General features: G+C 38.9%; 2 protein-coding genes across 6 annotated transcripts; both read left to right on the top strand.

The window, feature by feature from the left end:
* The first annotated feature begins 482 nt into the window (after window positions 1-482).
* On the top strand, window positions 483-2,239 carry LOC109167332 (40S ribosomal protein S15a-1-like). Of its 2 annotated transcripts, none has more exons than XM_019316355.1 (4): window positions 483-499; window positions 816-962; window positions 1,042-1,202; window positions 1,943-2,239. In XM_019316355.1, the coding sequence occupies exons 2-4, from the start codon at window positions 830-832 to the stop codon at window positions 2,039-2,041; spliced, it is 393 nt and encodes a 130-aa protein (XP_019171900.1). In that variant the 5' UTR covers window positions 483-499; window positions 816-829; the 3' UTR covers window positions 2,042-2,239. The 2 variants fall into 2 exon arrangements, with proteins under 2 accessions (XP_019171900.1, XP_019171901.1); XM_019316356.1 differs by lacking the exon at window positions 483-499 and adding an exon at window positions 515-548.
* Window positions 2,240-5,988: 3,749 nt separating this feature from the next.
* LOC109167367 lies at window positions 5,989-7,556 on the top strand. Of its 4 annotated transcripts, none has more exons than XR_002051825.1 (2): window positions 5,989-6,251; window positions 7,130-7,556. XR_002051825.1 is itself a non-coding variant. In XM_019316389.1 (2 exons), the coding sequence occupies exons 1-2, from the start codon at window positions 6,062-6,064 to the stop codon at window positions 7,306-7,308; spliced, it is 330 nt and encodes a 109-aa protein (XP_019171934.1). In that variant the 5' UTR covers window positions 5,989-6,061; the 3' UTR covers window positions 7,309-7,556. The 4 variants fall into 4 exon arrangements, 2 of the variants coding, with proteins under 2 accessions (XP_019171934.1, XP_019171933.1); XR_002051824.1 differs by having other exon boundaries at window positions 7,117-7,556; XM_019316389.1 differs by having other exon boundaries at window positions 7,169-7,556.
* Window positions 7,557-14,177: the final 6,621 nt, after the last annotated feature.

The raw sequence follows: 14,177 nt of genomic DNA, 5'->3' as shown, positions 1-14,177 counted from the left end.
TTTGCAACCGTGTGCACCATGCGGTTGCACAACATAACTATTGATCAATCATTATTGTGTGGAGCATGGTTCACACAAGTTGTGTAGACCATATTTTGTCTACTATAAAATAATGTACATTCAGTACAAAAATAATGTATATTGTATACAGGAGATATACATTATTTTTGTTCTGAGTATACATTATATTGTATAATGTACATTCAATACAAAAATAATATACATTTAATATATTAAAAATGTACTTTTTGTTATGGTCCACATAACATTGTGTGGACCATGTTCCATACAATTAATTTGACACTATTGATAGATATAGATAGTATAGATTTACGGAATAAATGTGAAAGAAAATACAACATTGCATAGGCCCACTAAAATCCATTGCAAGCCCATAGCAGAAACCCTAAAACAGGCCATAATCAACCGCGATTCATTTCCATTATACTCCTCTGCTGCACTGGTTTGATTTCTTCTTCTTCTCCGAGTCAGTGTTCCGGTAAGTTGTCCTGGGGATTTGTTTTATAATTTTTCCGATTTTCGACGTGGTATGCTCCAAGCATTTTGTGAATCTTGTGTTTGATTGTTTCTTCAATTGATTTCGTGAATCATATCGGTGCCCTTTCTTTAGAGAGTTGATTTTTAGCTGCTATAGCATGTGCATTCTGTTTGTGCGGGTCATAGATCGTTAATATATCACTTTGTCCCTTTTTGTTTTGAGAAATATCTATCTACTGTGTAATCCAACATTTTTTGTCTGAATTTCAGTTTGTTTCCAGTTATTGAGATTTTTTTTTTTTTGGGTTTTGATATAGAATTGTTGCTAAAAATGGTGAGAGTTAGCGTGTTGAATGATGCTCTGAAGAGCATGTACAATGCCGAGAAGAGGGGAAAGAGACAGGTCATGATTAGGCCTTCCTCAAAAGTGATTGTCAAGTTTCTTCTGGTGATGCAGAAGCATGGTAGGCTTGTTTCATTGTGTGAACAATTGTTGTCATGGGTTTGGTGGTCTTGGTTTGCTTACTCTTGGATGTCTTGCAGGATACATTGGGGAGTTTGAGTATGTGGATGATCACAGAGCTGGTAAAATTGTCGTTGAGTTGAATGGCAGGTTAAACAAGTGTGGTGTAATTAGTCCTCGTTTTGACATTGGTGTCAAGGACATCGAAGGATGGACTGCAAGGTTGCTTCCATCAAGACAGGTATCATACACTCTCCTTAATTATTATTTTCACTTGGAGATGTTTACTTTTGATCTTTCTTGATTCATACTTCTAATCGTTTTTGGCCAAGACGAGCATTGTGTTGTGGTAATGTACTTGTCAAAGGATTAATGTTGGTACACATTCTTTGTCACTCATATGAAAGTAACAGATCTCAAAATTCTTTATCTCATAAAGGTTTATATTGTTGGTGTGGTTTTTATGTTCTGAAATATACATTCCAGTTTCCTTGATTTTGAGCTCATGTCTGAGTTTCTTGATTTGTATTTTACACTGAAAGGGAGCCCTTTGGGGTTTTTCTCTAAATGAATTTATTGTTTGTTTTCAAGTATATTTGATCTGATTGTCTAGACTGTATTTAATCAATTTGTACTTCTATCATGTTTTCCGTAGCGTGTTTGTTTCAACATTAAGAGTGATGAGCCACATTGAATTTGGGGCAGATCACTGATTATTTGCAAGACCCAAGTGGTAGCAATTGTCACAAAATAAAGATTTCTTTGTTGATGAGCAGTTGAGGCTCTCCTGCAAAGGAGGGAATCCTGTATATCTCCAAAGGGTCAATCCCATATCCTATCACCTTGGGGAGCAGAACTCTGCAATTACCTCTTGGGTTTGGCCATGAGAAGTACATTACTTTTATGTGTAATTATAATGATATAAAAGCTATTTTGGATTTTGGCGTGTTAGTTTACACATTCTATTTGATGAATTTTCAGTTTGGATACATTGTGCTTACTACATCTGCCGGCATCATGGACCACGAGGAAGCCAGGAGAAAGAATGCTGGAGGAAAAGTTCTTGGCTTTTTTTACTAAGTTTGTTGTTGACGAGAATGACAAGTGTCGCTATTTGTCATGTATTTCTGCTTTATACCTTCAGCACGGCGATCTATATGTTTGATTTTAACTTTGTTTTCCCTAAGATTTGAGTAGATTTTGTTTGCCTTTATTTCATTTTGGAATGACATTATTGACTAATACGTTTAGTGGAATGTGGTGACCATTTCTATGTCACTGATGCGATTTCACACACCGTTTACCATCTCTGCACATGCCTGCTTGCATGCAAGCTCCCAATTATACGAGTATACACGGTGTGCTTCTCTTTAGTGATATTTGCAGGCAAGGCTTTTGTTTATAGCGATGAATGAGTATATTGTATTTGCGTGATTGGCCAAAAGCCCAAAATGAGGCATGAACGAGGCTAATCAGCGTGATTGAACTACATAAGATTGGAATGAGACAGAATTATGAACTAGGCAAATGATCAAAGGACTCACTTTGTATTTAGAAGCCATGAACTTTCTTATTGTTGTCAGGTAGAAGAAAAAAGCATCAACTTTGCATTTCTGCAAACTTGGGTAAGGTACAATGCCAAAGGTTCTTAGGTTGCCCTAGTGGTAAGATTACCACCATGACTTAAGCTCCATTGTGTTCTTCTTCAATCTTCATCCTCTTCGTTTTCTCCATTGCCATCACCCTTAGGTTCCATCAGACCGAGAAGTGTGTGGACGGGAGCCCGAGCTAGTTGCTGGACCTTACCAGTGGTTTAGCATGGACAGAGATGGAGTGAAAGTTGTTGGAAAGAGGGAGAGAGTTTGAGCAAAGGAATGGCTTTGTAGTCGTCATGGTGGGAATAAGGGTATCTTCTTGAGCATATACTTATGGAAGGAAGTCACTTTTTGGTTCCATTATTTATTGGAATCCACTCAAAGATCTCTCTTCCTATTGTGTATTTTTAGTGCATTTTATGTTTTGTGCCCAATCGCCAACAGAAATGCCATAACCTCGTTGGCCAGTTACATCTCATCGAAGATGTACGAGGAAGTTTTAAGACCTTTAAATCATCCCACACATATATTTAGGTGTCTAAAGTATGAATATGTTCATTAAAAAACATAGAAAATTTTTATGAGATCAGCGATAACTATGAGATTTAAAAAGTCACATGCTAGTTTCTTGAACTAAATAAATTTTGGTTTTCGGTTCAATTTTTTTTTGGGTTTGGTTTGGTTTCCATTTTGAAAAAATGGAACCATTTGGTTTCAAATTTTAGTTCACTTTGAAATAGTTTGGTTTCGGCTCGGATTTGGTTAGGTTTGGATTCGGTTCGGTTTTAAAACTCAAACATTCTCTAGTTCTGATCTCTTGCACATATAACTATTTATTTGTTTTCACTAATAATTTAAATTTAAAAAAGCTAAACAACAAGTCCACAATGCATATTATTTCAAATTTCTTAAATTAAAATAAAAGTCTAAACCGAACCGATATCTTCACTTACGTCTACAGCAACGACAAAGGATAATTGTGACAATTTGAGTTAGGAAATTGAGGATTTAGTATATATATTTGGGTAAATTTGTAAATATAAAAAAATTGGGTATTAATTAATTAATGATTAAAAGACATTTTTGGTCCTAGACTTATAGTGGCACATACAATTTTGGTACTCCATAAAAAAATCAGACAATTTGTGGACACTCTTATTCTGACGAAGACAATTTTCGTCCTCCGTCAAAATTACTGTCTGTTGACTGTCTAAATGAGGGGCATTTCTGTCATTCAATGTGGTCTTCTATCAATTCTGTTGACTGACGAGGAAACTCTTCTTTGTTAGTTTCATTATTCTATGAAACATTCCCATTATACAAACTATGAACAATGCTGGTATAGTTTCTGTATTTAGAGCAAATCATACAAAATTCCATGGCTATTTTCGTTCAACGAAGAAGAACAGTGCTGAACGGTTTTTGTAATTTCTCGGTTCAACCGCCGTCGCGTCCGGCGTTACTGCCGCCGTTGCGTCGCCTCCTCCACCACCGTTAAATACTAGTAATCAAGAAGGAATTATATCGATTCATCTCTGCAACTGAAGGAATCGGGGAAATGGACGAGCTATCGAGCGATGTGATCATCAAAATGCTATTGGTGCTGTTGATCAAGCCGCTTGTACGGTTGAGATTCGTATGAAAAGGGGACCCATTTTGGTCTCATCCTCAAAACCTCCGTCGCAATTGGCCGGACCCTTTCCCAGAGCAGATTGTTCTTGGTGGCAAACGAGGGAGCTGATGATCTCTACAAGAAAGTGGGTGTGTATTAGGAGGAGCTAAGATAGAAGAAGAAGACGCAAAATGGGTGTGTAGCAATACCCTCCTCTTCTTCTTCCTCGTAGCCATCAATCGGGTGGGATTGTTATCTTCACTGTTTGGCATTTCGTCGAGCACCTTGTTTGCATCCGGGCCCTCTGTTTCTTCATGGGGTGGATTATTTACAAAGGTGAGGATTAGCCGCCCATCTTGTCGCTCAGCGCGGAACGGAAGCAGTTTTGCATATGATCGGAAACCACTTCGAGGATCAGCCGCGTCGATTTCTTGCTGTAACTATATTTCACAGCTCGGAATTCTTCCAGAAATGGGGGGAAAATAAGCTTGTGTTGTGGTGGGGATTGGTGGTCGTCTTTTTCTTCGTCAACGGAGTCGCCAGACTCTGAAGAAGGGTAGGAGGAGATAACATAAATGACACAACACAACTCTAGAAGGCTACAAGAAGGAGATAACATGAAATGACACAAATACCATCTTCTCAAACGGCCATCCAACGGGAATGTAGACGGAGGACTAAAATTGTCCTCGTTATAATAAGTGTGTCCATAAATTGTCTAAATTTTTTATGGAGGACTAAAATTGTCCATGTCACTATAAGTCTAGGACCAAAAATATTTTGTACTCTTAATTATATATACTAGTATTTGCCCCTTGCAATACACGAACAAAATTTATAAGTATTGTTGTAATGTTATGATACAAAGCAGAATTAATTTTATTAAAAATATAAGTATAGTTATACATTGTAATATTTAAATGTTAAAACAATAAATATGACAAAAAATGCATTCATATTGCTAATCTCATTTGTAATAATGATCTTATAAAGTTAAACAGACAGAGAAAGACCCGGATCACCTCGTGGTTTACATAAAACAAAAAACAATAATGACACACACACACACACACACACATACACACACACACAGATATATATATATATATATATATATATATATATATATATATATATAAAAGTATGACATTTGTTAACCCACATATAAAAGGATAAAATATTAAATTATACAGTGTTATTAAATTCTATATATAAAAATGTGATATGAGCTTTATTCATTTATATATATAATTATTAATTTAATAATTATGTTGATTTGATTTTTAATTATTAATATAAATATTTGTAATTAAAATAAAAATTGATATATAATACTCGTATAAATTAATTCATGATTATATAAATTTATAAATTTGTACGTATTTTTTTTTTATCTTGAATCTTTGTGTTGTATAAACTCAACAATCTCTTTCATACATACATACATACATACATATATATATATATATATATATATATATATATATATATATATATATATAGAATTACATTAAGGTGAAAACACATCTTAAAGTACAAACATGTGGACTAATCTGGGTCATTAGATTTTGCAATTGGATGGCTGTGATTCTCGCGGGGTTGTAATGTTTAATTTAATGGGTTTTTATGTTAAGGGGGGGGGGGGGGAGGGGGGTATGTTTGGTATTTCACTAGTGATTAAAACCTAGACAGACTTTAACCACTAATTTCATGCGCACGTTCTAGAATCCTTCTATTCTCCCATTTCTGGTTGTGGGGGTTTGGTGGTGGAGGGCTGACGGGACGCGGTGGGTGTGGTGGGGGTTTGGTGGTGGTTTGGTGCCTTGTAATTTTGGGGTGTGAGTTTTCTTTTTGGGTTTACTGTGGCGGTGGTGGGGGCTGGTCCGACGGGGTATGGTGGTGGGCTGGGAGACTGGTGGTCTGTGTACGGTGGTGGGGTGTTGTCCAGTTAGTTGGCGTCTCTCCACTCTTTTCCAAAAGCGAAGGTCTCCGTTCTGGTGCTCTCCAACGACGAAGATGGTGCTGGCTGGGGACCACGGTAGAGGCAAGCGGTGGGGATCATCATGTGCACATGTCGGTCGAGGTATGATTTTCTCCCCTTTTTTTGTTGTTTTTCTGTTCTTGTCGTTTCGAATTCGCCGGTCCTGTGCGCAATAGGTCATCGGGAGCTGGGGGTGGGTATTACATGTTTCTTCTCTAGTTTTATATTTATGTCAGATTTGGGTTTGTCTTATTTGTTTTATCTGCTATTTCCTCTTAATTATTTTGAAATTTTAGATCAGAGAAGGACATTCCATCTCTCTTTCTTTATGAACAAGCATGGACTTATCCTCCATCCTTGCTATTTCAAGAGCCCTCTCGCAAACAGGATATCCTTGATCGTCCCAAGACTCCAAGATCACGCCAGAGCCAATACAAGCCCTCCCATCATAGAATGCAGCAAACTGTCCAGTTGCCAGACCCTGATCATCTTCGGTGAACTAGACAACAGCAATTTCTTGACCATTGTCATCAACTTCCATCGCCAAACTACAATTGTAAAAATTGGGGCAATGACGAACCTAAAATGATGAAAAAATATAAATTGAACATTTAATATCAACATATGTTGTTCTAAATCTAGTGTTGATGGGGGGGGGGGGGGGGGGTGGTGCAGTTGGGGTTTGCTTGGGGGTGATGAATTTAGTTGTATTTTCCTCCCGTATTCATTTTTGCTGCTCTATATCCATATTCTCCTCTTTTTCTTTCTTAATTGTGTTCTGTTGTGGGGCTTGGGTTGAGGGGTTTGCTTGGGTGATGATTTGTGGTCTTTTTGACTTCTCTATTCATTTTTGCTATTGTTCTCATCAAAAAAAATTCAAGGGTTTAGTTATTATTATTATTATTATTATTATTATTATTATTATTATTATTATTATTATTATTATTATTATTATTATTTTTACCAGTTATAAAATAAAGGTTATGAAGATGTTGAATTCGTGTTTTTGGAACTTTGAGTGAGCGATGATGACTTCGTTTCACCACCTTTGGATTTCCAAGCGAGATTGCAGCAAGACCTGCTGTGGAATGCCCCCGATGATGATTCATCGTCTGAAGAGGAGTCTCGTGGTGAGCAGCTTGCACACGGATACGTTTGATTGTGCGGCCATCATCTTGTGCACATTTTAGTTTTTGATGCTACTGTAATGGGACACGAATAGTTGTTAAGCTATGTTTTTGGGTTCGTTGTGTTTCTTGTGAGTGTTTTGGTGGTTTATATCGGTGTCAACTAGTGTTCTCTCTTTGTTTCACTAATTTTGGACCCCCTTTTAGTTGTGGAGCGTTGCCTATGTCCTCCTCCATGTTTGCACATTTATTTTTAATTGTGTGAACGTCTATTGTCTTACTATTTGCTTATACTCAATGCTAATAGATTTAGGATGTTCACGTTACGTTTTTTACTACCATACAACATGTTTGTGAATTAATACTTTCTTGTGTGCATGGTGGTTTGTTGTTACTAATTTTTATGAATTTCAAACGCACGTTCACATTCATTGTTGGGGGTTTAGTTTCGAGCATGTGTGCACCGCTATGTACTCTTTATGTGAGCTGGTGGTCAACTAGATGTTTGTCCTCCAAGTTGTGTGCGCATACATATTTACCTGTGTGCGTAGGTTATCGACTGTTATTTTTTTTTTTTTTAATATCAGTTGCTAAGTAAAAATATATCTAATACATATAACTAGCCAAATACTAGTCCTCCAAGTTGTGTGCGCTTACACATTTCCCTGTGTGCGTAGGTTTCCTTATGTTAATTTTTTAAATAATATATGCTAAGTAAAAATAAGTCTGATAAATATAACTAGTCAAATATTGGTCATAAATTAGTCCTACTCCGAATGTTATGCATCTTTTGTGGTTATCAACCCCCATGAAAGGGACGAACACTAAGTTGTACCTGCAGTGTCATCATTTTTTTGGAGTTAATAGTGCACACATTTCTGGTACGTATAACAAAAACATATATAATTAAGATCAGAATATGTGACTATGGGCGTATTGTATATTACGGTCAACTGTGCACACTTACAATATAAAGCATGCACACGCGTTACTACTGGTTTAAAGCTGCCATGTTCTCCGGTGCGCACACGATAATCTAAACTCGTGCACACACGCTATCTGAATTTTTTTCCATGGTCTAATCTGTGTGCATACATTCCACTACAGTCAAGCACACATTTGTGTATACATTCCACTACGTCTGTTTGCCTTTGGTCTAATCCTACTATAATTATTATTCTTTAATTTAGGTTACATATCAAAATTATAATTTTACCATAATTATACTACCATTCAATTGTCTTAATTGCCCTTTTATTCTTAATTAATGATCCTAGTAATATATATATATATATATATATATATATATATATATATATATATATATATATATATATATAAATGATTCATTTTTTTTTTTTGGTTCGGTTCGATCTTTAACTGAACCGAATCGAAACTATTCGGTTTATAAAATATAGAACCATTTGGTTTTTAATAAGAAACCAAAACCTAACCGTGCTATTTGGTTTGATTCGGTTCGGATAACCAAACTGAAATGCCCAATCTTAGTCAAAACGAAGACAAACATGAATGTCACGGATCCTCGAGATAGGATTATTATAATTTTTAATATTACATTCTGATTTAAATATATTTTTTCATTAAAAGTATTGTTGGTCCCGAAAGGGTGGCGAGAAGTCTAGAGGGGGGGGGGGGTGAATAGACTTCGAACTTTTTCAACTTTTCTTAGACACACAACACTTTGATAATTTCAACTCCAAGTAACACGTATAAACAACTATCCAACTTAGAGTGTGCACATCGGAATAGTTAACGGTAAAGTGTTATGCTCAAAAGTGCGGTGCTCAAAGAGAGATTCTAAACATGCAACACGTTAGAAACACTTGATATGGCTCAAAGATGATGTATGCAAAATTTGGTTCGCATGCAAACGTGAGAACTATCAAACCCAGATAGCTAAAGATATGCGATAAATTGTTACGGGTTAGTTCACAGTTAAAGCATGCACAAACTAAATGAGCAGTAAACAAAGTAAAGAGAGAGAGAGAGAGAGAGAGAGAGAGAGAGAGAGAGAGAGAGAGAGAGAGAGAGAGAGAGAGAGAGAGAGAGAGCATAAACAGTGTTCTCCGGCGGGCAGCCGGCGGGTGGCCCTCCACCCACCGGCTACCGGCTGGTGGCCCTCCACCCACTGGCTACCGGCTGGTCCGTACCCCACCCCGGATCTTTGGCTTCCCCGTTTGATGTTCCCCGCTCCCCCATGGTGTCCCACGGATCCCGTTTGTCGTGCTTGAGTCTAGTTTGATATTTTGGGTACCATTCGTAGGTTAAATGAGTCTTAGGAATTGCATGCTAGTGGAATTGGTAACCCGTCGACCTAGGTGGAAGTTGTATGAATCCTTAGGACTATTCTTAGTATGTGAATGACCACACGTAAGTTTATTTATACGTCTTTCCCCTCCCAATTTGCTATTACGTGCTCCTATGTGTTATGTGTTGCATGATCCCCCATTTTGGTTACAGACCAATTGGGTGATTCCCGGACTAAGGTTTGAAAGTCGGCTGAAGGCCGAATGGATTGTTCCCGGACTAAGGTTCGGAAGTCGGTTGAAGACCGAATGGATTGTTCCCGGACTAAGGTTCGGAAGTCGATTGAAGACCGAATGGATTGTTCCCGGACTAAAGGTTCGGAAGTGGCTGAAGGCCAAATGGATTGTTCCTGAGCTAAGGCTCAGAAGTGGCTAAGGCCAAATTGATTCACTTCTTGGACTACAGGTCCAAATATGGGCCTCGGTGATATGACCCACCGACCTGGACACGCCAGGCGGTTTGTAGGGCTACGGCTGGCTGCGATCCACCGAATGATGGGACAGCGGTGTGTAGGGCCGTAGTCTTTGAGGATCTTTGCCCACCGACTGAGTCTAGCTTAGCAGTGTGTCGGGCTTGATCCGCTACGGTCCACCGACTGTACGCATCAACGGTGTGTAGGGTCGTAAGTCCCCCCTTGTAAATGGGATCACGGTCCACCGACTGTGCGTATCAGCGGTGTGTTGGATTGTGGTCCGACGTTGAGTTCGTCAGCGGTCCTCTATGGGTTGGTTGCGATCAACTCCCTTCATGCCGCGGTATGAGGTAGGGTGCTGCGAGGCCGTGTTAATGCTATACGCATTAACCCTCATGTTCGGGGCATGCGATTGGTCCCGTGGCGCCAAAGCAGTGTGATTGAGTGTCACAAATGATGATTGAATGGTGATTAGAATGATGATTAAATGATGATATGATTGATGTGGACATAGACTGTGACCTTAGTTGCGTATTCTTCATGATGATTCTACTTAACTGTTATCATTAATTATTGTGCTTACCCCTATTTGTTGAGGCCATTCCTGATTTTAAAGCTAGAGTCTCCTAAGTATATATCTTCCTGCTTCAAAATGATTTTTCCTATATATATATATACCTATATTGTATTTCAACACGTTGGAGTGGGTTACCAGCATCTCTCGCTGAACAGATATATTTGGCTTTCAGGCACAGATGAGTAGACCCCGGAGCACGCTAGAGATCCGAAGCGTAGATTAGTTAGTTTTCCTTTCTGCCTGCGTGCCATGATTATGTATTGACATTGCTTGAGGATATTTAGTTAGTTTAGCCTGTGCATCTGAGTTCTCCAGCTCAGATGTGGCATAGCACCCCGCACTCTTATGTTTAGTTTTGGGATTTAATGAGAATTTACCTTTATTATATAAGTTTCAAAAGTTTCAAAATTTCGGGGTGTTACACCTAGGTTTGAGAACCTAGGTGCACAGGCTAAACTATCTAAGCATAATGAATCCTTAATTCAATATTCGAATACAAATCCCAAGGAACGCAGGCCTACTACTGAGCTAAAGCTATTTAAGCTAAGTCCCAAGCTTTGACTAGCGTGCTCCGAAATCTTAGAGAAAGTCGGGAACCTGGCCTACCGCCTCGCCTTACCCGCCGAGCTAGAACGGGTGCACAACGTGTTCCACGTATCGCAGCTAAATAAATACGTGCACGATGCAAGTCACGTTTTACAACCCGAGGCAGTAAGCCGGGACGACACACCGACTTACGAAGAGAAACCCGTAAGGATCCTGGACACTAAGACAAGGGCCACTCACCAAAGGACCATAGAAATGGTAAAGATCCTCTGGTCCAATCACGGGACCGAAGAGGCAACATGGGAACTTAAAGACGCCATGAGGGAACGCTAACCCGAGCTCTTCACACAAGGTAACCAAGACGAATCCTCAGGATAAGGAAGGATGGTCAACCTCAGCAAATCTAAGCTTCGGGGACGAAGCTTTCCGTTAGGGGGGAGGGTGTAACACCCCGTGTTACGACCTCTAACCCAAATTAATTATTTAATTGCTTACCATTAAAAGAGAATTGAATTCCCTTAATTAATTGAGAAGGGTCCACCATGGATCATGGACCTTATCCCTAAACCAAACCCTTAGTCCTATAAGGAATAGAATAAGTAAATCCTTACCATTCAAACCCTAGTTAGGACTCTTGGATATATATATATATATATATATATATATATATATATATATATATATATATATATATATATATATATATATATATATATATATATATATATATAAGGACCTAGGAGGCACTTAGAAATCACACTACAATAGATTCCACCACACAAGAATTCCCAGGAATTCCCCTAGCACCAAACGTAGGAGAAATCACGAAGAGGAGATCTTAGAGAAAGAACCTTAGTAGCCAAGGATTCTAATTAAGGCTAAGAGGTAACCCATGTCTCAACAAAACCTATTTTTCTTGCTATAATCTTCTTCATTGGCTCCTTTGATATGTGATTCTGTGTTTGCATCTTGATAAGGCTTTTCCTGAGATTGATATGATAATTATGAGATAATCTTGATGTTTATATGTTGATCTTGATACTTATGTGATAATCTTGATGTTCTTGATTCTAAGATAAATTATATAAACGATCTTATGTTTTAATTATGACTAGAGCCCTAGGGTTAAAACGTGGATTTCGTATTGTGGTATTCTTGGTATGTTTGGGTGGGATTTTGCATGATCGGGTATTGAGTCTTGGCATGTTTAGGAGTCGTGTTAGGATGTATTTAATGTGATTCTTGGTTTTAATCCATTACTTGATTACATGGTGTCATCGTGTGTATTTAAATGTGTCTGGACATGGTTTCGGGTTCCACGAGGGATCCCGGGACCGAGTTATTACACAGGAGTCAGTGGGGGGTAGGTGGGGGCAGGGGTACCAGCCACCTACCCGCTGCCCCACAAGACCGCCTGGCAGCAGACAACCGGCGGGTGGCCCACCACCCGTCGGCCACCCGCTGGAATCCCGATGTGGATCATGGTGTTTTCCCCGTTTGATGTTTTCCCGTGTCCCATGGCGTCTCATTGGACCCCGTTTGTCGTGCATGATTCTAGTTTGATGTATCGGGTACCATTCGTAGGATAAAAGAGTCTCGTGTATTGCATGTTAGTCGAATTGGTATCCCATTGGCCTAGGAGGAAGGTGCATGAACCCTTAGGCGTGTCTCGAGTAATGTGGTTGACTACGCATAAGTTATATATGTGCTCCCCTATGATTTCCCCCTCATTATGTGTTAATGTGGGTTGCATGTGCTTGGCTATGTGTTAGTTGTGCATGATACCCCAATTGGTTGTGATCAATTGGCTATACAGGCAGTTGGATGGGTTGAGAACCATCGGCTATTAACCCAGCCGGTTGCGATCGGTCGGCTATACAGGCAGTTAGATGGTTGAGAACCATCGGCTGTTATATATGTATATATATATATATATATATATATATATATATATATATATATATAGGGCTGTGGTCCACCGTTTGGTTGCGATCAAATGTTATAAATGAGTTGCGGTTCATCGATTGGTTCCGATCAATCTCCTTGTGCTGTGGTACAAGCAGGGTGCTTCGGGGCCGTGTCAGAGCTATATGCGCTGACCCTCATGTATGGGCATGCGATTGGTCCTGCGGCACCACCAAATGTGTTTACGTGTTGGAAATAATGATTGAACACTGATATGATTGATATGAAATAGTCCTGTGACCTTAGGGTGCATGCTAGTATCTTTATATGCGTGATTAAATCTGATGAATGTGCTTACCCTTGCTTGCTTGAGTCTATTCTCGGTTTTAAATTAGAGTTTCATAAGTATATATGTATTCCGGCTTCAAAATGGTTTTCGTTATATATATCTACCTATATTGTATTTAACGCGTTGGAGTGGGTTACCGGCATTATTCGCTGAACAGATATATTTAGTTTTTAGGCACAGATGAGTAGCTACGGAGCGCGCTAGTTGGACCCGTGGTTAGCTAGTTTAGTTCTTTTATCGGCCTGCGTGCCATAATGATGTACTTAACATTGATTTGAGGATTTCTACTGTTTGGATAGTTTAGCCTGTGCATCTGAGTTCTCTAGCTCAGATGTGGCATAGCACCCCAACAATTATGTTTAGTTATGCTCTGTTTGGGATTTAATGATAGTACTGCCTTTATTTCATAAGCATTAAAAGTTTTAAAATTTAGGGGTGTTACAATAAGGGTCCATGGTCCATTGTGGACCACACTAATTAATTGAAGGGAATCCTAACCAATTTCGAACCTTTTTTTAATTATTATTAACGGGATTGGTTAAATGATTAGTCCGGGATTTGAAGGCCGTAGCACGGGGGTGTTACACCCTCCCCCCCTTACAAGGATCTTCGTCCCCGAAGCTCAGGCACAGATTACTCTTTTATCCCTATATGTTACGCAATTGGTCTCCTGATTAAGGAAATGTGGCTCAAACTTGTCATTTAATGAGGGTAGAGTGGGGTTTGGTTAGGTTGGTGGCAAGTAGTGTTTGAGATTTTTAGTCTACCTTGGTTTCCCGCTCTT

The sequence above is a fragment of the Ipomoea nil genome, unplaced genomic scaffold (genome assembly GCF_001879475.1).
Source record: "Ipomoea nil cultivar Tokyo-kokei standard unplaced genomic scaffold, Asagao_1.1 scaffold3150, whole genome shotgun sequence".
In the NCBI taxonomy this organism is placed as follows: domain Eukaryota; kingdom Viridiplantae; phylum Streptophyta; class Magnoliopsida; order Solanales; family Convolvulaceae; genus Ipomoea; species Ipomoea nil.
This window is presented reverse-complemented; position numbering and strand designations above follow the sequence as displayed.